This window comes from Rhineura floridana, chromosome 2, assembly GCF_030035675.1.
Source record: "Rhineura floridana isolate rRhiFlo1 chromosome 2, rRhiFlo1.hap2, whole genome shotgun sequence".
In the NCBI taxonomy this organism is placed as follows: domain Eukaryota; kingdom Metazoa; phylum Chordata; class Lepidosauria; order Squamata; family Rhineuridae; genus Rhineura; species Rhineura floridana.
The window spans coordinates 194,076,617-194,103,647 of NC_084481.1; the positions used below are offsets into that span (position 1 = coordinate 194,076,617).

The 27,031-nt window shown below is 41.1% G+C and overlaps 1 protein-coding gene across 2 annotated transcripts in view; it reads right to left on the bottom strand.

Annotated features, from left to right (window-relative positions):
• Window positions 1-4,103: 4,103 nt before the first annotated feature.
• VIPAS39 (VPS33B interacting protein, apical-basolateral polarity regulator, spe-39 homolog) overlaps window positions 4,104-27,031 on the bottom strand; it is a 30,053-nt gene continuing 7,125 nt past the window's right edge. The window contains exons 3-20 of one of the 2 annotated variants that reach the window (XM_061611844.1): window positions 25,937-26,033; window positions 24,200-24,343; window positions 22,852-22,890; window positions 22,021-22,085; window positions 20,838-20,894; window positions 19,738-19,797; window positions 18,741-18,774; window positions 16,451-16,553; window positions 15,902-15,929; window positions 15,646-15,719; window positions 13,964-14,039; window positions 12,728-12,862; window positions 10,639-10,680; window positions 10,194-10,283; window positions 9,082-9,168; window positions 7,491-7,580; window positions 6,439-6,543; window positions 4,104-4,421 (exon numbers count right to left, since the gene is read on the bottom strand). In XM_061611844.1, coding sequence (XP_061467828.1) covers window positions 4,401-4,421; window positions 6,439-6,543; window positions 7,491-7,580; window positions 9,082-9,168; window positions 10,194-10,283; window positions 10,639-10,680; window positions 12,728-12,862; window positions 13,964-14,039; window positions 15,646-15,719; window positions 15,902-15,929; window positions 16,451-16,553; window positions 18,741-18,774; window positions 19,738-19,797; window positions 20,838-20,894; window positions 22,021-22,085; window positions 22,852-22,890; window positions 24,200-24,343; window positions 25,937-26,033 — 1,347 coding nt within the window. In that variant the 3' untranslated portion in view covers window positions 4,104-4,400. Of the gene's footprint in view, window positions 4,422-6,438; window positions 6,544-7,490; window positions 7,581-9,081; window positions 9,169-10,193; window positions 10,284-10,638; window positions 10,681-12,727; window positions 12,863-13,963; window positions 14,040-15,645; window positions 15,720-15,901; window positions 15,930-16,450; window positions 16,554-18,740; window positions 18,775-19,737; window positions 19,831-20,837; window positions 20,895-22,020; window positions 22,086-22,851; window positions 22,891-24,199; window positions 24,344-25,936; window positions 26,034-27,031 lie in introns of both variants that reach the window. The other variant, XM_061611843.1, reaches the window with a different exon arrangement.

Here is a 27,031-nt window from a genome sequence, read left to right on the forward strand (position 1 = left end):
AGCAGCAGCTGCAATAGCAACAGAAGAGGCATGCTCAGTCATGGCCATGCTTTTTGCAAGTGTCCAGTTGCAAGTGTTAAATCAATTCTAGCGCACACAGTTATACAGGTGTGGTACCCAGAGCACTGGGTGCTTTTGCCTCTAGTCAACCACACAGGGAACATAAGACAAACCTACTGGATCAGGCCAATGGCTCATCTAGTCCAGCATCCTGTTCTCAGAGTGGCCAACCAGATGCACATGGGAAGCCCACAAGCATAATCTGAGCATAAGAACACTTTCCCGTCCTGCAATTTGTAGCAACTTGTATTTGGAAGCATACTGCCTCCAACCTTGGAGACAGAGCATAGCCTTTATGGCTAGTAGCCATTGATAGCCTTATCCTCCATTAATTTGGCTAACCCTCTTTTAAAGCCATCCGGGTTGGTGGCCATCACTGTCTCCTGTGGGAGTGAATTTATGCACTGTGTGAAGAAGTACTTTCTTTTGTCTGTCCTGAATTTTCCAATATTCAGCTTCATTAAATGTCTACGAGTTCTAGTACTATGAGAAATGGGAAAAAGCTTTTCTCTATCCACTTTCTCCATGTCATGCATAATTTTATAAACATCTGTCATGCCACCTCTTACTCACCTTTTCTCTAAACCAACTCCCCCAAGTTACCTTTTTCTCATAGAATTGCTCCATCCCCTTGATTATTTTGGTTGCCTTTTTCTGAACCTTTTCCAACTCTACAATATCCTTTTTGAAGTGAGGCAATCAGAACTGTATACAGTAGGGCCCCACTCATATGGCGGGTTACACTCCAGACCCCCGCTGTAAAGCGAAAACCGCTGTAAAGCAGAACCCATTGAATAGAATGGTGCGTGATGCCCAACAACCGCTGTAAAAGTGGAACAAGCGCTGTATGAGTGGGCTTTAGTCTAATTGCATCTAATTGAGACCGCTGTATTAGCGAATGCTGTAAAGCGGGGCCCTACTGTACAGTATTCCAAATGCAGCCACACCATGGATTTGTATAACAGCGTTATGATATCAGCACTTATCTCTTCAATACCTTTCCTGATGATCCCCAACATGGAGTTTGCCTTTTTCACAGCTGCCGCATATTGGGTTAACTTCTTCACCGAGCTATCCACTATGACCCCAAGGTCTCATTCCTGGTCAGCCACCGCCAGTTCAGACCCCATGAGTGTATGTGAAATTAAGATTTTTTTTTGCTTCCATATGCATAACTGTACACTTGTCATCCCTAATTCAAGGAACCTTCCCCATCCCATTTGTTTGCACCTCCACCAGTTTCTCCTGCATGAGGAAAGACCAGCAAAGTGCTCCAACACTTGCCTTCCCCACATAAGTAGCAGCAGAAAAATACTGCATCCAGTTCTGGTCTTCACACTTTAAGAAGGACGCAGACAAACTGGAACAAGTTCAGAGGAGGGCAACAAGGATGATCAGGGGACTGGAAACAAAGTCCTATGAGGAGAGACTGAAAGAACTGGGCATGTTTAGCGTGGAGAAGACTGAGGGGAGATACGATGACACTCTTCAAGTACAAGAAAGGTTGTCACATAGAGGAGGGCCGGGATCTCTTCTCAATCGTCCCAGAGTGCAGGACATGGAATAATGGGCTCAAGTTGCAGGAACCCAGATTTCGACTGGACATCAGGAAAAACTTCCTGTTAGAGCCATACGACAATGGAACCAATTACCTAGAGAGGTAGTGGGCTCTCCGACACTGGAAGCATTCAAGAGGCAGCTGGATAGCCATCTGTCTGGAATGCTTTGATTTGGATTCCTGCATTGAGTAGAGGGTTGGACTTGGTGGCCTTATAGGCCCCTTCCAACTCTACTATTCTATGATTCTATGAAACTTTATCAGGCTGAAGTTAAGGGGAGACCTTAGACATTGCCTCGGCTGCTTTTTACATTGGGGAGGATAGAGATACATGTATCTTAGGAATGAATCAGCAGCTGGAGCTAAAGTCCCTGGTTCTTCAGCCTATGCTGAATTCAAAATATAGCTTGTAAAAAAAAGGGGGGGGGGAAGCTACTGACCAAGGCAGTCGAGTTTCCACCAAGGGGCAATTATCTTGCCCTAACAAAACACTGACGTCCAAGAGAAGCATGGTTGCCTTAGGCTAGCACAAGAAGGGGGGGGGAATCTCATCCTCTTACCAGCCTTCACATCTGCTGACAGAACCAGGCAGCTGCAGTGCACTGCACCACACTCTGTTTCGGTTGTAGGAGCTTCTGGGTCATCATTAACTGCCACGCTGGGCCACAGCCAAGAACACAATCCAAACAAAAGTACTGTTGCCATGGCAAATGCTTAGTAACTGAACCTTGCTTCTAGAACTCTTTTCACATGTGATGACTTCACAGTTGCAGCCTTGAAAGGGGAGGGCAATTTGTTTCCCTCCTTACAGAGAATCTGAGAAAATGTTTGATAGACATTGTTACATTTATTAATTAACCCTGTGTGCTTATCATATTACTTAATTATATAACACAAGTGGCTTACCTGTATACAGGTTATAGAAACTAAAATAGTAGATCAGTTTGAACTGATGTATTTAAGCTCTTTACAGTTTTAGACTTCTCTGTCTGAATATGCTTTGAAAACTTGGGTTTAAAATTATCACTGAGCATATTCATACAGCTATAAAGGATATAAGGGGGTTTGAGTGCCTTTCAAGACAAACACTAGGAACATTTATGGCTTTGTTTATTTTATGAATTCATATCTTTAAACTTTAATGCAGATGAAATTACCAGGACAACTGACAACACTTCCTGCCTTATTTTTTCATCCTAAAGCAAAACAGGGAAAGTGAATGCAGTTACCTAAAAATACGATCCCTCAAACTAGTCATAGAAGAATTGTCTGATGGGCATAGATACTAGTCTAAATGTAATCGTCACACTAAGGCTGTTCTTGTCGTATAGTGGAAAACAGAGGAACATCCCACAGGCTGTCAGAAAATAGCCACCACTGAAGCATGCTTCCAGATGGAGCTTCAACTCAGCCTCCCAGCTCCAAGTTCAACAGCTTACTCCTTTGCCACTGACTAAAAAAAAAAAAAGAATGTGCATACTGGATGTGCAAGGGTGGATACTCAGTGTGAGGGCAGCTGCTTTGCATGACGAAGGCCCCAAGTTCAATGCTCCAGCTACTCCAGGTAAGGCTGGGAAATATTCCGCATCTGAAATGCTGGGCAGCAGCGCACTGCCAGTCAGTTGAGGCAACACTGAGCTTGATAGACCATTTGGCTGGCTCAGTATAAAGGAGCTTCCTATACATGTGCAAGTGAATCCTTCTGAGTCCAGGGTAAACTCACAACTCTAGTATACCGAAATATGCTGCGTCCTCACACCAAAAAGCCACCCCAGGACAAAAATACTTCAGAACTTCCAGAATGCTATTTCTTATCATACGTACAGTCTCTTGAGGATATGGCTGCAACTAGTTGTTCTACTCTTGCAGAAGATAATCTTCATAGTCATATGTAAAAAAGCCAAGAAAATACACTGCAGCCACACAGAGGGAGGCAAAGCTTTATTTACAGGAAAAGAAAAAGTGTAGGATAAAGAGAGCAGGAGAGGAGTCCCATGTGAAGCCTGGAGAGAGGGATCCAGGCCTGTGGTACACTTTAGGGCATAAGTACCATGGGACAAATAGTCTTATTGGCTCTTGTGGAGGTAAAATGTTGTCTCAGCTGTCCAGTCAGCACAGGAACAATATTTATAGGTCTCAAACTAGAATTGGCTTAAGCTCTCCTTGGCCAAAAGCCAAGTGGTTAACATACAAGGATCTGGAGAGGAGAACACGAATGGGGTGATCTCCTTGAAGAGCTTTTATACAGCCTTTCCTAGGTTAAATAAAAATCCCAGTTATTTTGTTTAGTTTGCAGTTATTTTGCTCAATTCATACTGGAGGCAAAAACACTGCCCAGTCCAGAATGTTAATCCTATCAAAGCAGCCACTGTCCCATATTTCAGACCTTGATAAAGTAGAAGGACTGGAAGGACTGGAGATTTGCATGGACAACTGTCCTTCCTTGCCCTTTAAAATAAGCAGAGAGTCAGCAAGACGCATGTGCCAGCTTCTCAATCCATATTTACTTCTCTCATCTATACAATGATGTTCTATTTACCACAGAGTCAAGTTGAAAAGAGAGTATTGGATTCCAGCTTAATAGCTTTGTGTTCGATTGGTTGGCTGAACATCTCTTTGGGGAATGCCTAGATGTCTGTTTCTGTCCCAGGATCCAAAAGCAGCGCCAGCTGACAATAAGACAATCTAGGCAGTGGATTAAAACCAATGCAGAGGTATATTTGGCAGCTTGCCTTTATTGTGCCAGTGAAATCGGACTGCTGCCACCAGGAGTGAGCGCTTCTCAGTTCTTCCACCGGATTTGCTGAAAGAAAAGCAGAACAAGATATAGCTAGTATCAAATATAACAACACCTTCAGGCTGTCTGGGAAAACAGCCAGAGAACCTCTGCCCATTGAAACAGATGGAGACAGAGGATTTCATACACAGCTCACGAGAATGTAACAGGAGTAAGATCTTATCTTTTAACAAAAATAGAAAAATATTAGACTTTCCATTTGGTGAAGCTAAGTGGAAATCTAATGAAAGTAGAAGATCCTAATGAAAGCCAGCATTTAATGCTTGAAAAAGATTAATCAAAAGGGAAAATGGGACAAGCCTTGTTTCACACAAGCTGGGTAAAATATAGGGGAGGAAAAAACAAGCAATAAACAAGTCATCTCCTATAATCAGAAGATAAGTTTCACTTCCATCTGTATTATGCGGATAAGTATTTAAGATGCTGATAGAAAGAGTTAGGAGAATGATTTTGTACACAGAAATCTTATTCCAAACATTCTTGGCTTCTAGCTGTATATTGTTACGGGTCACTGCCTCACTGTTAATTGGAAAGGAAACTGAATCTGAGGTAGAATCAAAGTTCCTGAGGCAGCAGGGGTAAAGATGCAAACTCTCTTTCATGCCAGTTGACTATTAAAAGCAATTACTTAGCATGACAAAGAAAGAAAGATATTCTGATTTTTAACTCTGTTATCAAAGCTATACCTCTGTCTCAAAAGAGGGTTTTTGAAAAAAAAGTTGACACGTGTTCTGAAGGTAGCAAAGTGGTTTGATGATGCCTACCACTCATGGGAAAGTGAATGGATAGACCTGTGACAAGAGCCAACAGTAGGATCATTGAGCAGCTAACAGCTGCTCTTCCCAGTATCTACTTCTGCTTGCCTTTATCATTCAAACTCCCTTTCTGAAACTAAATCACAACCATCAGCTAAAAAAAACACATATGGCATGTCCGGGAAGTAGAGACCTGTGCAGTACCTGACACCACTTAAGAATACCAACCAACTGGCAAAAAAAAATATGGAATAAGAGGCCTCATAAAAATTGTACTTAGTGAGAAATACAGCAGTTTAATTGTATAAACAAAAAATATGAACAAACAAAAATAAGGCAGCAACCCTATCTGTAGCTGCAAGACCTACAAAAGAGTATCTTTATAGTTTTCTTTAAAAATTAGGGACAATGCATCCAGATAGACAGAGAGAATATGGAACAAAAACAGTAAAAGGCTGTTCATACAGGTTGCAAAAATTCAAAGACGTACTAATCAAGAAATGCACGAGTTGAAAGTGCAACCAGATACAAGGATGCATCAAGTGCTGTCTGTGTACAAGAGAAATTGATCTCTGCTCATGCAATAGGACTTCATCATCCTCCCCCCCCACTCCCTACATCCCTCTAAAATCTGCTCTGGAGGATGCATTGTGGGATTTGACCCATAGCTTTACTATATGTATAGCTGTATAGTTTTTATAGAAGTTTCATGTAAATGAAGAGTGATCTGTGTGATCTAAACAAATTTAGAAACGTGAAGACCAACAAGGACATTTGAATCCTGGTATTTAATGTACCCACGGCTGGAATCCTATGGTATTTACTTAGAAGAAGGTGGACTTCCTTCCAGATAAATAGTTAGGTTCAGGTTGCAAGAACGAGTGCCACGAGTGTTAATTATTTTAACCATTTCACTAAGCTCTGTCTTGAAAGATAGTCAGACCACAATCTTATATTCAACGTACATGGGAGTAAGCCCCATTGAATTTGATGGGACTTTAGAGATAGGAATAAGATTGCACTGTTAGTTTCACTTTCGTTTGACCTCATTCTTGGAGCCTATGAGAGCCTGATCAATTAAGGTTTTCATTGCTTGGACTCAGAGATTCTCCTTTAGTACAGAAGAGCTGATTTCATAGCTGCTTTTTTCTTCTCTGGTTAGGCAGACTAGTTATAATAATTGATCACTCTTTGCCAAGGCATAGATGGAAATGGAAGATGCAGACCTTTAAGATCAAACTGTGTATACATGAATTGTTTGTTCTTACTGGATTGCTGAGGATACTATCAATCTTCTCCTCTGCTGGAGATCCCCGCTCAACTTTGCATTTATACGCCATCAGCTGGAGACGGTCCTTCAGGTCTCTGTGTGTCTAGTTAAACAGCAAAAGTAAAAGCCAGCTAAGATACACCAGTCATCCTCATGACAGTCCTCTGTCTCACAGTAATCTGGAAAGCAATCAGCCAATCCTTCTCGGTGGCATGGTAGGCCTTCTCCGTGCCTAGGCTTTAGAGCTCCATCTCAGGATGTTTATCTTGGTCTATCATTAATGGTGTCTCACCTTGAAATGAAAACCCTCCTTTTCAGGAAGACTTCTGAACATTAAGCATCTTAAGCTCTTCTAAAAAATTGTTTTTAACTCTGCTGGAATTTTTTACTAATAGAACCGGTTTTAGTGGATGCAAGCAGTTTTTACTCCTTAGCTTTATTAATAAATTTATTCTGGTACTATGATACCTTCTGGTGTCCTGCTTGAGGAAAGGCAAATAGAAATGTTTTAAGTAAATAAACAAATCCTATCTCCACTAAGCAGTCTTAAAAGCTGCCCCAGTAGAGATGTAGAGCTTTCACCCCAACCTTTTTTGAAAAGCAGTAGTCTTTTTCCTTTGGGGGAAGGGTTGTAGCTCAGTGGTAGAGCAGCTGTCTTGCATACAGAATTACCCCATCACAAGGAGGACAAAACAGGGACAGACAGCAGTTCAGAAGTACAAGCTCCAAGGAATTGCCCATGACATCAAGCAGAAATGCAGGAGGAGAGTCCTGCCTGACCATTATTTTGGTTTCTAGAAGATCAGTCAGCTGGGAACTCTTGAGCAAAAAAAATAACACTGGCCTCCATGCACTCATATCTGAAAGCCGTACAAGGCTCAGTGAGCAGAGGCTATCGTCCGCGAGATGGCTCTGATAATTGAGGGAGCCTAAAATCCAGGAGACCAGATTAAAAGATTGGTGTGTTTAGGTGCAGGATCTATGCTTACCACTCACCTGCTTCAGGGACAGTTAAGAACCCCTTCCCCATCAAACAAAGCAGCGACTCACATCTATAACAACATCATGGCACTTGTATTTCATTGCAAGGTTCAACTTTGTCTCAACATCTTCTACCAAGCGCACATATTCCTGTAAGACCTGCAGAAGAAAGCAAGGAAGCATCAACAAAGCAGAGCTACCCATAGCTGTAAGGATGGATGAAATAGTGGGGATTTTGAATCTTTGATTCTTCTCAGTGAACCAAAGTTTGGACACCTGCAATAAGCAAAGAATCCTGGGAAACAGCCCCTCTATAAACTCTGCTACATATCTTAGAAGCCTGAGGGTATAGACATCCTGACTCTTGTGAAAATTTGCAGGATGTTGCCCAGTGAGAAGCACACACTCCTTACGAACAAAGAAATAAGTCTGCACAGTGTTTATGATAATCTTAACCTTTAGGAGGAGACAGCATAGCAATTATCTGAAACATCAGGAATTTACAGTAGGGAGACTGCAGCCATTATCTGGGAATTTATCAGGGAATGATTTCTGGAAAAAAGATTCCATGACTGGTAATCTTAAATCCTATTATTGTCTTTACCTGTCTCGTCCACATCTCTCTGGTCACGTTTACATTGGGGTTAGTTTTGTTAGAGAAAATATAAAACGTGAGGGGCTTGAAGGGGTTGGCAGTTCCTCTTTCTGGCTGCTTTACCTTACCAACGCACCCCAGCATCATTGGGACAAACATGGAGCTTCAGAGCTAAAGATTTGGATGAGATCTTTCAAATCTAGCTCAGGTTATGGGAAGGCGGAGCCTTGGCTCATCGGGCTAGATATGAAACTCTCTCTTAGCCTTAGACTCACAGCAACTCTCCAGGAAAGATATACCCAACTTCTGGGCTCCTTTCTTTCTGTGTGGGTAAACTGAACTTGTAAGTGTGGATAAGGTTAGTTTCTTGGCTTTAGTCTATCTAGCGCTATAGAACAAATGAATGAGTAATAGAACACTGCTCGCTATTAATTGTAATTGTAAACGGCAATATTTTTTATTGTTTCCTCTTTTAATAAAACTACTCTTTATTTTACTTTCTGTGTGTGTCATTGTTTTAAGGGAAGAGCTATACATGCTTTGGGGATGATGTGCAGATTAACTCTAGCAAAAGGTCTCACTACCCTCGCAATAGTGGAACTTGAATTTCTAGTGAGCTAAGCTCATGAGGAAGACCAAGGTCCATTTATAACACAGCTCATCCATCTCCCCTAGATTATCTGTATGCCACATTTCTCTGTATCTGCCTCCCTCCATCAAAACTGACCCACTTTTGCTTACTTTTTTGTTAATATTTCTGGATACAAAAATTATAATGCAAAAGGCACACAATCAAGCCAACAACCAAATGCTTCATTTATTATGTAAATATAAATTAAATTAAACCAAAGAAATATTTAATCAAGAAAGCCATCGCAGAGTTGGAAAACAGAGGGCAATTAGAGGATTTATCCTAACATCTTTTGTACAACAACATGAAGATGAAAATATACTTTTGGGAGACATGAAGACACTGCAGAGTAGAGTTAAAAGACCAATTTAAGTAAGTAGACCAATTCCAGAGGCGGGCTACTAGTGTACTCCAACAGGGCAGTTGTCACTCACCTGCACTGGGGCATTGTTCCGCTGTAAAATCTCCACCACTCGATGGAAACCGATAGGAGCTTTCTTTTTAGTGTACCCCAGCCAGTTCTGAAAACACAGAACAAAAATCACATTCATGTTAGATCTTGTTACAAAGGCACCCCAGAGATTCTAGGATGGGGAGTGCGGCAAACTTAGGAACAAGCAAAGGATGTTCTTGAACAATTCCTCCTCTGTCTGCATATCTCTCCTTATATGTTCAAAGGGCAGAACTATCCTTTCTTTGCCAGAGAGCACTGCTCTTTTCCAGCAGGGCTTGTCTGTAGAATTTATGAGCAGAGTCCCATGCTTCATCATTGTATTCAGTGTGTCATTTTGATCCTCAGTGTTTGAGAAGGATCCTCAAATGCGAAGAGCAAAACAGCCCTGGAACAAGCTTCTTCTTATCGAGGAGATAATTACAGTATAATTACAGCGTATCACAGGAGGGAGGTACCTTAAAGCAAGGGTGAGCTGAAGACTGAGATCTACTAGTAGTTCTCGGGTGATATGCAGAAGATCAGCAAGGATTCTGACTGTTTAATCATTCCCAACTGTTTAACACTAGCAACAATAAAATCACTTTTCCTATCTAAATTTGGCTGCTGAAATGTAGAAAGTTGACCAGGAGGTTGCTTATGTGCAAAAAGGGCTATGAACTTCCGGTATGAAAACCAACTCCTAGACTCAGAATAGGCTCAGAAGCACTCTGTTCTTTCAGTCTAGCTATGTCTTTTGCTCCAGACTCTAGTTGATAGGTCATGGGATTCTAGTAAAAAAGAAAATTAAGTAAATTCAACAAATCTGAACCCTGCCCACCCTGTCTTAAAGGATGATGGGAGCTTCACACCAGCCCAGAGAAGCTTTCTGCCAGAAATGGGGAACCTGGCCCTGCAGATGTTGTTGGACTCCAAGTCCCTTCAGCTCCAACCAGCATGGTTAATGGTCAGGGACGATGGGAAATGTTGTCCAACAACATCTGGGAGAGCCACATCCTTGCTTTATGTCAAGCAGACTGATTCACTGATATTCTTGAGCCAATGAAGGAAGGCCCAATGTCTGGTCCCAGCTCTGAGAAAACCAGCCTGACTCACCTTGGTGGTGAACAAAGCATCCACATCATGCCAGGCTCGGAGCTTGGCACGAGCAGCCAGGGCTGTCAGCACATACTGTTTGTCTGGAATCTGCAAAGCAGAGAAATGGAAATTTTAGAAAAAGAGTTGGCAGCAGGTTGGCTGCGGTCTCCCAGCATCTAATTCCCAGTCAACAAGTCAGCAATCAGTTGGACTTAGAATCCAGCAACATCTGGAGGGTACCATGTTGGCCACCCCTGCTTTAGAACCAAACAAAACCACTTGCAATAAACTTTGCCATATTGAGGTGCTGTGGCTACACTGAGTCATCTCTTGTCATACTCAATCCATCAAATTCCTTTATCCTAAAGCATATCCCTGCCTTTTCTACTGTGCACATTTCCAACAGTGCTGCCGTCTCCTAGAATGCACAGATGGTATGCTCAACAGACTCTAGGTTCCTTACCTTAAAGGTTTTCTTCAAGTTTGTTGGACTACTGAATGTTCCCTGGAAAGAAGAGACACGGCAAGCTTAGTAAATGAGAGGAAGGGAGGGAGGATGGTGTTGAGCCATCAACTCATTATGGCAGGTGATTTACAGAAATCTGGTGATACTTGATCACTTCTTTCTTGCCACGATGTTTGGATCTTGCACTCTATATTTTCTCAAATCTAGCCACCTTCAGCTTTTAAATCAAGAACTGTGTTGAAACCCATAATGCCAGAAAAGTTATTTAAGTATTTACATATTCATTTATCTTTCTGTCTTTACACACATTCCCAAACACAAAACTAACCGAACATGGTTGTACTGAACCCTTTAGGTTCCAGTACATTATTTTTAAAAATCCGATTCGCAATAAAGTTTTTATCTAGTTGCTGACCTTCTCTACCCCCCCCTTTTTTGTTGTTCAAATGTTATTTTTGGGACTTGATGTCCCAAATCTTTAACAACCATTCCATTATAAATTGTGAATATTTTCCTCAATTATAACTAATAATAATTCTTGCAACAGTGAAAAGGTAAATAACCGTTTCCCGATCCTGTGGTGGAAGCAGGCTACAGTTATGCATACTTTCGTGGGAATAAGCCCCACTGAACACAATGCAACATGTCAGAGTAAATATGCATAGGATTGTGCTTTTAGTAATCTAACATAACAAAATAATATAATTCGCAGATCCAGAGGTAAAATACAGAGCTTGGAAAAGTTACTTTTTTGAACTACAACTCCCATCAGCCCAATCCAGTGGCCATACTGGCTGGGGCTGATGGGAGTTGTAGTTCAAAAAAGTAACTTTTCCAAGCTCTGGATATAACCTTAGTTTCTTCTACACAGACCAAGAATGGTTTCCTATAATTTAGGATTTGAGAGCATATCCAATACATAATGGGGTTGAATCCGGCTAACGTATACTCAGAATAGACTCATTGAAATTAATAGACTTTAGCTAGACATTTCTATTAAATTTCAATGGATCCATTCTGAGCAGGACTAACATTAAATACAAGCCATGAACTATATCTGCTTGGATGGAATTATAAACATGCTAACAAATATAATCACAAATCAGACTTAAATCTTAATGGGGAGAGATGTCATCTGAAAAACAAGCTTATTAAATAAAGCACAAAATTCCTGATCCATTTCCATCAACCAACAGAAATATTTCTTTGTAGCTCTTTGGAGCTTGGATCAATTCTGATGGATCAATTATATACAGTATATTATATTACAGTACTTAATGTGCCTATTAACCTAGACTATTAAACCAAAATCTTAAAAAATGATAGTTTCTTAAAGACTATATTGTAATAAGTCAGCAATGGTTACTGGAAGGATAAAAGGTACTGTCGGAAATATCCAAAGGGGAAAAAACTAGGATTCTACCTTTCCGCACTGCACCAACCTGTCATTCTCTTGTCTTTCATCAGCTTCTGGGGGAGGGGTGGGCGTCCCCTGTTCCCTCCATGCTTTCCTAAGCGTGGCCTTAAGTGCACACACTTAATATTTGGCATTTATATATTGCTCTTTAGTTACATTGGTTCCCAAAACAGTTTATAAACATCCATTTAAGAAATATATATATATATACAACAAAAACAGAAGCCAGCAGCTGCAGAACTTTTAAAAACCAGCTAAACAGCCCAAGGTACCAAGCAAGCCTCCTTGGGGAGCACATTCCAAAAGGCAGAGTGCCATAGCAGAAATGGTCCTATCCCAGGTCATCACCCTCCTCACCTCAGACAGCAGGAAGGGCCCCTAATGAAGATCTTAACACTGGGCAGTAGTAGCCCAGATGTGGCAACTATTACAGTGTGAATTGTTGAGCCAGGTACATCAGTCAGGAAGGCAAGCCTCCTAAATAGTATCCTTCTACCCAATTATACTCTCAGAAATCCTGCAGTACTTGAAGAGCATGTTGCCTCTCTGAAACTAATGGGCTACTTCAGTTGTCCAGGCAGCACGTGTCAAATCTTGCTCCCTTCCTTTGACCTGGCAACAGGCTTCGGTGACTAATTCAGAAGACCCCATTGCTACTGTTGCCCTAACCTCAGTCTCTGTGTAATGGTAGAAGCAGGAGTAGAAGAGTGTGGTGACCAGTGGCATGTTTAGGATGGAGGCCTTCCGAGGGTACTTCCGAAATATCTCTGCTTGCCCGGATGATTCCAAATGCTTGTCGCTTGCCTTGAAAAATCAGAACAATAAATACACTGCATGAAAAACAGGGGCAATCATAGTGTCATATTACAGAGCCAAGGACAACCAGGTTTAAATCTCAACTCAAATCATGCAGTATACTAAGGCTGCAATCCTATGCACGTTTACTGAGAAATAAGGCTCACTATGTTTAGTGGGGCATACCCCAAGGTAAGTGGTGCATAGGACTTCACTCTTTGTGATCTTATTCCGGTCATTATCTCTCAGCTTAACCTACCTCACAGGGTTGTTGTGAAGGGAAAAAAGGAGAACCTCTTGTACGTCATCCTGAGCTTCTTGAAGGAAGGATGGAATACAAATGTAGTAACATTTGTTAAAATTTGTATCCCGCCTTTCCACCAAATGGTGCTCAAGGCGGCTAACAAGAAAATACAAATTAAAACACAAAAAGACCACTAAAAGCATAGAGACAAGACAGGTAAAACAGTTTATAAACATTCATTTAAGAAAAATATATATACAATAAAAACAGAAGGCAGCAGCTACAGAACTTTTAGAAGCCAATAAAACTGATGAACATAGTTAAAACTATTTCAGCTGATGCCAAACGCTTGTCTGAATAAAAATGCCTGCCAGTGAAAGGTCACCAGAGACAGGGCCACTGTATGACTTTATCCACTGCATGCTTTTTATACTTATGTACATCACTTAGAAGCTTCAGTGATTAAGCAGTGTAAAAGTAACCGAAATAAAACAACAATAAAAATACAGGCCTCCCTTGGCATATTTTTATTAATTATTATTATTATTAATAATAGTAGTAGTTTCAGGTTGTTTCTTTAAAGCAAGACTAGAAATCTCTTACACACAACAGCCTTATAAATGGATGCAGGACTGTGTTGACATAACCTGAAGGTTAAGAAGTCACTCGGCATGTATCATGATGGATTGGCTATGGCAAGGAAGCCACCATATATCCTAGTAGCAACTTCTTTGCTTAAGCGAAGCCTAATAATTTTTTTCTTCAGTCCAAATAGGAAGCATTGGTATTATAATAAACAGATCAGAGTCAGGAGAGCTAGGAGAATTCTCAATCACATGTGTCCAAAGGCAGAGCAAAGATCTTACCTCAATTATGATCTGCCTCTCCAGGAGTGTATAATGATCTTGAACATGAGCAGCATCCTCCAATGAAAATGATAACCTAGATTGGAGAAGAGCTCTTCAGTTTTGGATTTCTCCCTCTTTCACAGTGCAATCCTATGCAGGTTTACTGAGAAGATAAGTCTCACTGTGCCCAGTGTGGCTTATATCCTAGGAAGCAGGTTTAGGACTGCAGCCTCAGTAAACTCTTCCATACTTCTCCCATTCAGTAAAGGTGAACAGGCCAATTCCCACCCCCATCTTGACTTTGTTACTTGTGTTAATGAATTCTATAGTTTTACTAAGTGCTGTATGAACTACTACTTCCTTCAGTCTGTGGATGGGGAACCCGTGGCCTTCCACATCTTCCTGAATAACAACTACCACCATCCTTGAACATGCTGCCTTTAATGTTTTTGTCATTCTGTTGATAGTTGTACGTGTGTGTACGTGTATGTATGTATGTATGTATGTATGTATGTATGTATGTATGTATGTATGTATGTATGTATGTATGTATGTATGTATGTATGTATGTATGTATGTATGTATGTAGACAGTTTTGAAAGCAACAAACAGAACTTCACCCAAGCTTGCTCTGGATCCCTATAAGGATTCTGTTAATCACCTAAAATATATGCACATAATTGTGATTAACAAAACAGAGGTTTTTATTGTAACACCAAAACATTTCAGCTTCCGCCTTCATCAGCTGCTAACATACAAATGCTGTTACCAAGGTAGAGCTTTGAGGATGGAATGCTCAGAGGGGCTTCATTTGCAGAAGCTAAGTGATGCTGGTACTGTCCTCCTACTGGACACACACACGTAATTGTGATTAACAAAACAGAATATATATATATAGAGAGAGTGTGAATGATAGTGTGCGTGTATGTGTATACATATATGCACACACACTATGTGTGTGTCTTAGGAAGTGTTTTTTTATATAAAAGGATTGCTGATTATGTCACTGCACAGAGCTAATCATGCTTGTTTTGAATGATGGTGAGTTGAATTGCAATGTTGAAGTATGTATTAAGATTGTGAACTATATTAGAGGGATATTTTCTGAGTTCCCTACCTCCAAAATGAGCTGTTTTCCATTTCTGCATGATGGTATATAGTAGCTTCCTATGTTCACCTAGCTTGGTGTTGTCTACACTGAGATTGGAAGCAGCTGTCTAGTATTTCAGACAAGAGTCTTTCCCAGCCCTACTGAGAAATGCCAGGGACTGGCCCCAAGATCATTAACAGGGCTGGGGAACTTTTGGCCCGTCAGATGCTGTTGGACTACAACTCCCATCATCCTTGATCACTGGCCATGCTGGATGGGAGTTGAGTCCAACATCATCTAGAGGGACACAGGTTCCCCAATCCTGCTTTAGTCTATCCTATATCTCCCATTCAGCTTCATTCGATGACCCCGGGTTCTAGTATTATGATAGAGGGAGAAAAACCATCTCACTATCCATTTCTCTACACCTAACATAATGCGACACACTGTTTCCATGCCCCCTCGCTGTTTTCCCAGTCCTTATAGCCTTTCCCCATTGCTCTTTATTTTTCCAGTTTGTGGGGACAATAAGGCAATTTTGCATACCGGCAATCACCTCACCTCTAAGACTCATCCTGATAAAACTCATGTCTGCTTAACTAACACTTACCCAATACAACCTTTCAGAAACTCCCTTCGTTTATCTGCATCCCGAATAGTCAGGTGCTCACGGTACTGTGTCAGCTGGAGAGGACAGAAGCAAACATGCAGTACAGAAGGGTAGAAATAAAATAAACCAGGTCTAGTCAGCTGTGCCCATTGACTTAAACCAAAGGGACGGTCAGAGGAAAAATACTGAGTGGATGTCTCAGGACATCCTTGTTTCCTCCAAGTAAGAAGTGAGCCAAGACATGACTGATACTCACTGCAACCTCCTCTGTTCTATCCAGGAACCTGCAGAGGAAAAACAAGCATCAGACCTGCTCAGTGGGAGGGATGGGCAAATCTGTCCATTTCGGTTTCTCAGTTTTCCAGTCTGAAGCTCAGGTCTCCATTTAAAAAAACCAGACAGGTTTTTTTAAAAGTCTTCATGAAAATTCATCAAAGCATTTCTGCAAATTTCTGCTAATTTTTCTATGCAATTGCATAATATACACATTTTTGCAAAGCAACTGTCCCTAACATAATGTATTTTTATATTATTTTCATAATACTGTATATACATTTTTATGCACACTTGATCCGAGTATATGCATTTTTGTACACATTACTTGGCTAGAAAACTACACTGCAAAATTCAGAGGAGTGTGAATTTTGAAGGATGGCTGTGTTTTTCAGTTCACATATTGTTTCAGAAAGTGCAAATTAGGTAGGTTCTGCTTTAAATGAGAACTCAAATGAATTTCTCCCACATCCCTACTTGGCACTCCTGGCTCAAAATTTAGATTTGGCTATATGCTCTGATGTTATCTTACCTCAACAAGTCCAGGAGCAGTTTTTGGTCCCCAGTCTCCTTGAGAAAGTGTATTAAATGGCGCAAGGCCACCTGCCGTAGCTCCAGCTCTCTGAACAGAATCTCTGGATGAACAGACAAAAGTGCTTAACTGACCTGAACAGACTTGAATCATTCTCATACTGTTCAGGTGCTAACACAGGGGGGGCCCTCCATATGATGCTGAACTACAACTCCCATAATCCTTGGCGATTGGTCATGCTTAGGAGCATAGGAAGCTGCCTTATACTGAATCAGACCCACTGGTTCATCTAGCTCAGTACTGTCTACACTGACTGGCAGCAGCTTTCCAGGGCTTCAGACAGGGAGTCTCTCCCAGCCCTACCTGGAGATGCCAGGGATTGAACCTGGGACCCTCTGCATGCAAGGCAGATGCTCTACCGCTGAGCTAAGCCCTACCCAAAAGGCTTATAGTGGCTTCCTAAGCTTGCTGGGGCTGATGGGAGTTGTAGTTCAACATCTGGAGGGCCAAAGGTTCCCCACACAAGTGCTAGCTGGACTATGGTATAACTCTTCCTTTCTCTTAATAAATGTCACTTTCAATAGTAAAGATGGCTAATGGCCTGGGATTCACATTATTGTCTTCACATAGTGAAAACCTGAACTTAGATTTTGGGATGCTGAATCCAAGTGCCAGTGCTCATTGGTCACCCAAAGCTGCCTTTTGTTATAAGTTACCTATTGGTTTAAAGAATGCTACGACCTATCCATTAGGCTGGTCCTTTAAGCTTGGCACATCCCAATGCCAAGAAATAGTTAAGCTCCCAATGATACACATTCATTTTGAAAATCTCTTAGAGATCTTCTGTCAAGTAAGCAGTATATACGTTTTGTTAAACAAATGAATTGGTTGGGGGCCTTTCAGAAGTAATGGTTGAAAATCTTTCTTCAGTTTCATTTGTAAGTGCTTACACTGTGAATGTCATAGCTAGAGGAATTGTGAAATGCCACTTTCTTTGAGCTTACACTGTACTCCTAACAGAGGTCCAGAAGAAGCAGCCCTGGCCTTCTCTTTATGATTGCATATTTGTAACGGAACAATTTAAAAATCTCTAAGCAGTATACAAAAATACAGCTTAAAAACAATGGGTTGCAGCCAACTAAGCTCTACTCAGAGTAGACCCACTGAAACCAAGTTAGGAATGCTTACATGCTTACTGAAAAAAGTTTGCTTCACATAAACAGCTCATTAACAAGATAAATGCACTCTGTCTTTGGGATTCACTATCATTGTTATCTATAGCAACACTGGCTGTTTCTGAGAGCCGATTAACTCTCAGATTCAGCAGCTCAAAAATCAATAAAGTGTTATGGGTCACATGCTTTTTCACAATCATGTTTCCACAAATATGAACAAATTACTGACACATTCACACTCCAAGTGACCTTTCTAGGAATTCAACCTCACTAGATGGATACACTGCCACAGTGTCTCAGGTGGACTCATTCTCATTCAGTTCCATGCTAATGGCCTCCCTAGCACTCCAGTCAACCTCATTTCCCCAATTAAATAAAAAGGAGCCTATCTCAGAAGTTTGTTTGTACATCCTGATTATGTAGGCAACACGTAAGAGCTCTGATCTTTTTACTTTTGCAATATAAGTATTTTTTTCAGACAATGGTCAGATCCAGACTAAGTCAGTTGAACGTTAGATCTTACTATTGAAATCAACTGGACAAGTTAGTCATGACTTAACCTGAATCCCACCAATCTGAATGGGAACCAAGTTCAACTAATGTAGTCTGGATCCAACCCAACAACTGTACAGTTGTTAACTCAGTGGATAACTTGGATCCCAAATGTTTTTCTCAAGGTACCACTTCTGTGGTGAAGAAAGTACATTTCCCCACCATGCATAAGGCAATATATTGTTACAGAGAAAGTGCAGCTCCCTCTCCACCTGCCACCCAGTATGCCAGTTGTAATAATGCTGCATAGAACGTGATGCACAAATGGATAGCACCCAAGATTTCTCAGATGATGAGTGACAACTCTATTCCCCAATCCCACCATGCTCAGAAAATGCAAGTATAATGAACCCTGGAGCAAGGCTGTTCCCCTCCCACTTCAAGCAGAACTACTGTTTTCCAGCTAATGGGAACAGGATATTTGTTGCACCGCTGGCACTGAAATCATGGTGAGCACAAATGCTGTGCTAAAGAGGAAAAAACCCAGTAATTTTAATCGTCTGGAAAGGCTGCCACCCTGTCCTGGCCCTATGCCACTGAGTGTAGTCCTCAGCCGCACATACCTTTCTTCAAAGTCCTCTTCAGAAATATTAGTATCTGCAAGAAAATGGACAAGACTCCTCAGCTGAGCTGCTTATTTTCTGACAGGATCTTCTGAGATAATTGGAAACTGTTGCTTAGGAAGTACTTGGGTACCCTCAACAACTGGAAAGCTCTCCGGTGCTACCTGTATTTTACACCAATCTGCTGCAAATTTAGTGGTGGGGTAGACATCTTTGGGGAAATGGAACATGAGATAGAGAGGAGCATATTCCATTGACAGCCAGTGGTCTGAAAAAACAATTGCACAAAGGCTGGCAACCTTCCAAAAAGGAGGCTACGAGGCATATAACAAAGATTATCAGTCAGGTTTTTGTGGCTATTGGTCAAATCAATAGAGGTCTGGGATTTACTACAATTCACATTCTATTATAGTCAAAGACCATCTCAAATAGTTAGATTCACATAAATTATGTTTTAATTTGTGGTTACCTGGACAGAACTAAGGACAGACTGATCTCATATGGACAATAAAGCCAATGGCCCATGTAATCCAGCTAGCCTTGGAGAGGCCTCCAAGGTGTCAGGAAAAGGCCTTTTCTATGCCATTACCTAACTGGAAGGTCAACTGCAGTGGAACCTTGTATGTGAAAAGCATGTGTGCACTTTTCTGCAGAGATGCAGCCCTTCCCTAAACCTTTACATGGCACCTGAACCTTGGGATATTTCAGGAACAAATTAGGTTTATTACACAAGGTTTGTTTTCACTTCATACTCTTGAAGGCAAGGGAAGTTGAGGAAATGCCTTGTGTGTCAAAATGCAACCTGACATTTCCAATGATCAACAAAAGTAGCATCAAAAAGTCAACTCCAATTAATAAGACCCAACAATATATGAACAAGTAATTCAAATGCACCCACATGCAGATGCAACTAACCACAGGACACAAGGGTAATGGGATCAGCCTGGGCTATAGCCCACTGCCCTGCCCTACATTGTACGATCACAGTAGAACTCACAGCTGTAATGACATTTCCATCATGTACTGCAACAGCTTCATCCAGCAGCAGCAACTTGTCCTGCAAAGAGCGAAACCTCTCCAGTGAGCAGATCTAGAACGGGTTGACAATAAGGTAGGGAAGCAGTGGGTCAGACAGGCACCTGGACTGTCTCAACAGAGACCTACTTCAGATAGATAGCATTGCAGGTGGCTGCTCATCATGCATCCTCAGAAGTGGAGCTGTACTTTGTTAGCTGTTTGTATGAGCCATTAGCCAATTCAGGAGCAGAAGCACACCAATGCAAGCCTTTGTTGTCAGGGTGATAGCACTGGCACAATTAAAATTCCCCTGAGACAAATAGCTGACCATGTGATACTATGTCCATGAATTTGGACTGTGAGCAGCCACAAGCTGAGATGCGGCAGTTACTGGAGATTTCTGCAATATGAATCCTCTTTCAGGCAGCTTTCAGAAAAAGTCATTCTGACCAACTGCAGATCATGACCCAAAAGCTCTGGTAGGAATCGATTCTGTAAATCTGAGGGGCTGTTCAGTTTAATTCCATTATTTCTTGTATTCCCATTTCTTTATCCTGACCTCTAGGATTAACCTGCCCCCTAAAGTGGAGCAAAAATCACATAATAAACAGCCTCCTGTGACCAGCTAACATTTCTGCATGAATATTGCTTATACCCAGCTGTATGTGTCATCGCATCTCATCACCACTTCTGAAGCAGCCAGCATTAGCTTATGTTTCACCTCTGTAGCCACCAAAACTAATTCATTTCCCCCTTCATTTACCAATAAAAAGCATTGGGAGCCCTGAACCAGAACTATGGATGCTTCCTCATGGTATTTGTTCTAGAACTGTTAGTTAACAACACATTATCTCTTGCCATTGGAGATAGGGAAGCAGAGTCTACTATCACTGCTATAATCACCCAGTATTCCTGACATCTATAGGATCTCCTCTTTCTCAGATAGGGAAAACACAGGGTTGTTTCTAGCACAGAACACTGCAAAGTCACCAACATCTATATATCTCCAGTATGGATATACATGGGAGGATCCATGCAAGTATTCAACAGCTAACCCTTCAGAAGCAGGAAGGGTCCTACCTTGCCTCTCTGCAGCCGTCTTACTGTATCTTTAGGGCTCCAGTCACTGCTGTATTCCTGAAACATATTTTAAAAAATCACCACAATGTCTTCAACGCTCAAAGAATTTTGAGAGGCTCAATCTCTCACACCTCCCTCCTCATCCATGCATAGCTGAGGTACTTTGGAGTGGGGGGGGAGAGAAAAAAGTGACATTGCTTGCATCCTGTGATACAATTCCCAGGGGTGTAATTTGCAGCTAGTATTGCATGTAAAAGCACCCAAGACTGGCCTGGTCCGAGAATATAGCACAACAGCAGCAGCCACATCTTGGAAATGCACATTGGAGAAAGCTTTCTGGGAGGGAAGACGTATTTAAATAACTTATTTTTTATTTTAAAAATAAAATAAAATAAAATAAAGTGAAAGGACTGCAAGCCTGCTGGGAGTGCATATGGTCTACCTTAGATAAGATTGACCTAAAAAGCTGAGGGAAAATTGCACCAGGCTATGTCACTGGTCACTGAATGTGAAAGAAAGCCAAAGAGCTGTGGGGTCCCAGAGTATGGTCCAAAGGCATAGAAGGCTACCATCTTGCTGAAGCTAATCTGGTCTGGATCCCATCCAGCTACTAACCAGAGCTACTAACTACCTGGAAACTATATGTAAGCCACCTTGGGTTCCACGATGGAAGAAAAGTAGGATATAAGTGTAATAAATAAATAGTTGATGCTCCCCTCACATTAGACTTCCCTGATGCCAACACATACAATGACATTTACTACCCATTATTTAAATGGGCAAAATTAATATGTTGTTATGATAGCAGTTTCCAAAAAAGGGACACTTCAGTAGCACACCTCTCCTCTTTTCTCTTTCACCCACTTTTCTTGCTTATTAAAGATGGAAAGCTGGCTCAGCTTGTAAGGCAGCAAATCCATGCACATGTACCTGGGAGCAAGCCCCACTGAATAGAGTACAACAGACACAGAATTGTGCTGTAAGTTGACCACCCATTCAGTCTTAAGAAAAAGTAGTTTTGCAGCCCGAGGCTCTTTGCAAAAGAGTTACTGAAGGCAGACACTGCCACACATTTTGTAACAAGCATCCAGCAGATGGTCCTCAGATAAGAAGAGTGTGCCAGCTTCAAATCCTTCCATCCCATAATGTTATCCTTAAGCCAGGCTCCCCAAAATACACATACCTTGTACTCTGCTTTTGGTCTGCGCAGTTCTGGAGCATAATTTTTAAATCCTGTGTCTGTAAGAGCTGAAGAGGGAATGAAAACATTCTTTTAAATATATATGATTTTGGTCCACCAAGCAGCTCACAACTGCCTCATTTGAAACACAAGTGCCATCAAAATGACAAAATCACAATAAAACAATGCTAGTTATAATTAGAAATGCACATTAAAACACATCAGAAATAAAAGCCTAGAGGGATAAACGACAACAGCTCATCACCATCTTTCTAAAGACCAAAAGGGAGCTAGCAGTGGCAGCTTCAAGGATACAGTTATATACTGGTCTCCATGCTTGTGTTCTGTTAAATAAATAAATAAATAAATTTAATTTATGCGTCGCCTATCTGACCAATGGCCACTCTAGGCGACTTACATGTGAAAAATTAAAACACAATACAATAATACAAAATACAAAATAGAACAGTGCGACAGCAAAAGCAATAATAATACAGGGCATGAGGCATTTAATCATAGCATTTAGCCCTCCCCGGAAATCCCGAAGGCCTGTTGAAAGAGCCAGGTCTTTAAGGCTTTTCAGAAGACATTTAGGGAAGAGGCGTGCCGTAGATCTTGTGGGAGGGAGTTCCATTTGAGCAATGGGGTTCTGGATAGAGATTAGAGTCCTAAGGTGGCAAGGGAAAGCCACAAAGAAGAAGACTGCAGTAGTCAAGGTGGTCAGAGTTCTAGCTGAGGAGAGATGGAGAAGGTACCCCCAATTTCTACAATGTTTTGCAAGGAGAAGCCAGCCTCCTATTCAAACAAGCTGGGGACAAAGATTTAGATTCTTACCATCTGAAAGTGACTGAAAACTCCCGTGTTTGTTTCTTCCTGAAATGAAAGAGTAAGTAAGAAAGGCTGAGAAAGATTATTCCATTGTCTAACAATGGAAACCCATTATACAGCTAGGGCTATATTAAAAATGCCTGGCAGCATTAATTGATATCGAGACTCAGATTGGGAAACATCCATCTGATGATGTAAAAACCTATAATCTTAAATGAAGTTATTTGGCTGTATTCAGATGGGGGGGGTTATTGCCTTAGTTTTACTGATTATAATGGTAGCGCTTCTATCCTGATTTCTAATGCTCCTTTCAAACCTGTTGCGTTATTGAACTGTGGATTTTTGACCGATATTTTTGGCCATGTTGTGCTAAATTTCATTCACACAGTGGGCGTTGTATGACACAGCAATGATCAATGGACATGTCACAACTCTCCCACCCCTTCTGCACATGCACACTTCTGTTCCCCCAAGATTCTCCCATGAAAACAGTGGGAAAGAACTCTACATCAGCATACCACCCCAAATTTCGTCACTTCTCCCACTATCTTCTGGGTTAATGGGGCTGCAAATGGATTTTTTTCTGGAAGCAATTAACACAGAAATGAGTGCTCAACTTCCACTATATTCTGCTAGATTTCCCAAAGTGGCTTTTACGTTGTGTGAAAGACCAAATAAAATGTCAAAATTATCAGGTAAGGAAACATCAGGAATGAACTACTGTCTGAAAGCAGCTTTTGTCCCATTCAGGTAATGCCCAGTGCAAGCGCTAGGGACTGAAAGGATGATGGGAGAGGACATCCTTTTTACTTGTACAGGGGTTCTCAACAAGTTGCCTTTGCCTGTCTTCCACCTGCCCTGTTGCCAAAGTCCCAGGGGAAGAGAAGCCCACAGCTCCCTATGCATATTTGCTATGCAAAATTGATTATTATGTGGTATCATCAAGAGTGAGTTCTTATCAAACAGAGATGGTAGGGAGCTTTGAAGGAGGAGGGATTGGGGGTTTGGTGGTAGAGAACATATCTGGATGTAAAAACATCCCAGTTTCAATCCCTGACATCTCCAGGTAGGGCTGAAAAAGACTCTTGTTGAAACCCTGGATAGCCGCTGTCAATGGGAAACCTAGGTCCCTCCAGATACTGTTGGACAACTCCCATCATCCCTGACCACTGCAGCTGATGGGAGTCAGAATCCAACAACATCTGGAGGTCCACAGATTCCCACACTGGTGTAGACAATACTGAGCTAGAGACCCAAAGGTCTAAATGTAGTACGTTAGGCCCTGCTTGGGTCTAGGAGCAGTTCTATCAAGTCCTATCAAGTTCTAGGAGCAGTTCTGTCTATCAAGTCCTACCTTTGAAAAAGCTGCTCAGTGAGTAAGAAGAGGCTTGCTTGGGAAATAGTCCATAGGAAGAAGAGCCCTTTTGCCCACTGAAGTCTCTTCCCTCAGATGTATTGCTGCTGCTAGATGCAGTCTCTTTGATGGACCAAGAAATACCTATGGAGAGAGATAGTAAAGAACAATCATAGTAAATTCTCTAGCAGGCCTTTAAAGTTCTGGAGCAGAGAGAGAGATTATTGGTGCTGGAATGTTAACTTACTATGATTTTGAGTTTAGCTGCCAAGCTTTGCTTTTCTAAATAATAACTTCATGAGACATGCACATTTTAATTTAACCTTCATATTTAAAGAACTTTTTCTTTGAAAACATTAATATACCTGGAAAACAAAGGACAATTGGGAATATTCAAAACGCACAGACGACCTTCATACAAAATGCTATGATAGGGGAGCTCATAGAAATGGCGTGCTCTGGATATTGGGTCAATAGTGAAGAGCAGGTTGGAAGGAAAAAGCTAAGCTTTCGCAAAACAAGTCATGGTTTGTCTGTCTGTGGGACAACATGTGGTTTGTTTGTAGCTTGGTTAAACAAACCATAGCTTCCACAACCCATGGCTTAGCGATACATGTGAACCAGGCCAGCGACTGGCCCAATGGTTCTTTATTATTATAGCTTTCTTGTATTTTTCAGAGGAAAGAGTGATCTTTGACAGCAGGGCACCATATAGATACATTTATCATTGTCTCTCTATAAATAGCTCTTATTAACTTAGGAAGCAAACTATACTTCTCATTATAGCATCTCCTAGCACAGGTATGCCAACATGGTGCCTACAGGGTCCCCGTCCCCCCAATTAAAGACTTTAAAGAAGCATTAGCCAAAAGAATAGATCGTGGTGTTTGCTTGCTGGTGGTTGTGTGTTAAATAGTGTACAAGTGTTAAGAGGTATATACATTATTTAAATAAAAAAAGTTTTCTGCAGTTTGCAAATGTGCCCATGGGCCCAAAAAGGTTGGCAACACCTGTCCTAGCAAGCACAGCAAAACCTTACATTCTGGAAGCAGCGATTTCATGTGGTGGGGCTTGAAAATGTGTTGTGTTGCTTCCATCTAGCTTCTACCACCTGGGCTAAGAGAATGCCAAAGAAGAAAAGGAATGTTTCCTATTGTTAAGCCAAATGCGACAACAAAACTACACTTTTATTAGGACATGCCAAGATTTTACAACATGCACTGCAACATTTAAAGTCACACAGAACTGTTCCTCAGGCAGAATGGTAAACAAATGAGAAAGATGTCTAGATGGCTGGGTATTTAGCTGTCTCTGCTATGCATTTCAGCCTTAAGATGGTAACATAATAACAAATACCATGTTTTACTATCCCATTCTGTATTTTTTTCTAATGGATCAACAAGGCCACAAGGTTTTTGAACTTATTTAAAGTTACTGGAGAAGCTGTTGTTTCGCTCCCTGCATTTGTTTGATCTTGCTTACATGTTTTCCATTCATGTAGGAAGTGGGATTGGGGAAATTCTAGCACACAAGTAGCTAGGTAAAAGAAAAGAAAAAAAGTGATATTGCATGAAGTTATTAGACACTTTTCCTGCCTACACTTATTTCCGAATAGGTGTATTCAGGATTATAGCTAACTAGGTCTTCCCTGACAGAAGGCAGCAATAATCAGATTCAAAGAATGATGCCTTTGCATATATTTCCATTTCAGTCCATTTCAGTTTCCGCTGCACTTACTGCCCACAGGCTCCCCGCTCCAGCTGAATTTCTCAAGGTCATCATCGTCATCTACAATATCTCGGAGGCTGTTCACTGTCCGCTTAGACTCCTTCAGCTATGAACAAAACCAAAGTTAAAATGAAGGCAAGCCCTGTTCCACCCAGATACACTGTGCATTTTTATTCTAAATTACCTGCACCCCAGGAATGCATTCCATCCTTGCCCACAAACGATATCTTTCTCAAAATTTATATACCACTTAACAGAAGACCTCTAAGCAGTCTATGAAGAAAAATCTGTATTCATTTAAAAATACAGATAAAAGCAAATGTTCAAAACATAGTTTTTAAAAAATATAAATAAAACCAACTATTTAAAAATAATTATACATGTTAAAATTAAATGTTAAAATTGCATGCCTTGACACAAAAAAATGTTTAGCAGGTCCCTAAAGCAGTGAAGCAAAGGCGCATGCCTACTATCATCCTTCATTAGCCTGAGTATGGAGGCCAGGAACTTTGCCAGTTATAGAAGTAAAACAAATTGTTACGTAGAAGAATGTTACTGATTCACAACACATTCGAAATAAGACATCATATTTGTTCTGCAATCCTATTACACTGTTTGATTAAGCCATTCTTCAATTTTTATAGATGGCGCCCATTTTTCAGTTCTTATAGACTTTGAAAATTTGGCAAGGAGCAGTTTAGTAGCAGGAGAGAAGATGTGGCAAGAAAGGGGTAAAATACGTCTTTGGCGTAAGCATTGTTGGAGGCTATGAGGGAGGACCAGATGCTTTTGCACAGCACAGAAGTTCTGAACCTGTGAAAGCAAGCTCGCTTTCAAGCACATCTTCATAGCCACAAGAGCTAGAAACCTGTTCTATTTAATGAATGAAAAATGAGATTATCAGGAGTTCCGATTCTGTGCTACTTATCTTGTGAAATGCACAAATTCAGTCATATGTGATGAGTAGTTCTGCATTCTGCTCATATGAATATTGCAAAGCTCTCTCAGTTCCTTTGAAGTAAAGACGGCAGAGTCTTTTTGTAATTATGGCTACGTGCAGAGTTTTCCTTTCTGTAACACTTCAGACAAGGGAACACTCTATAA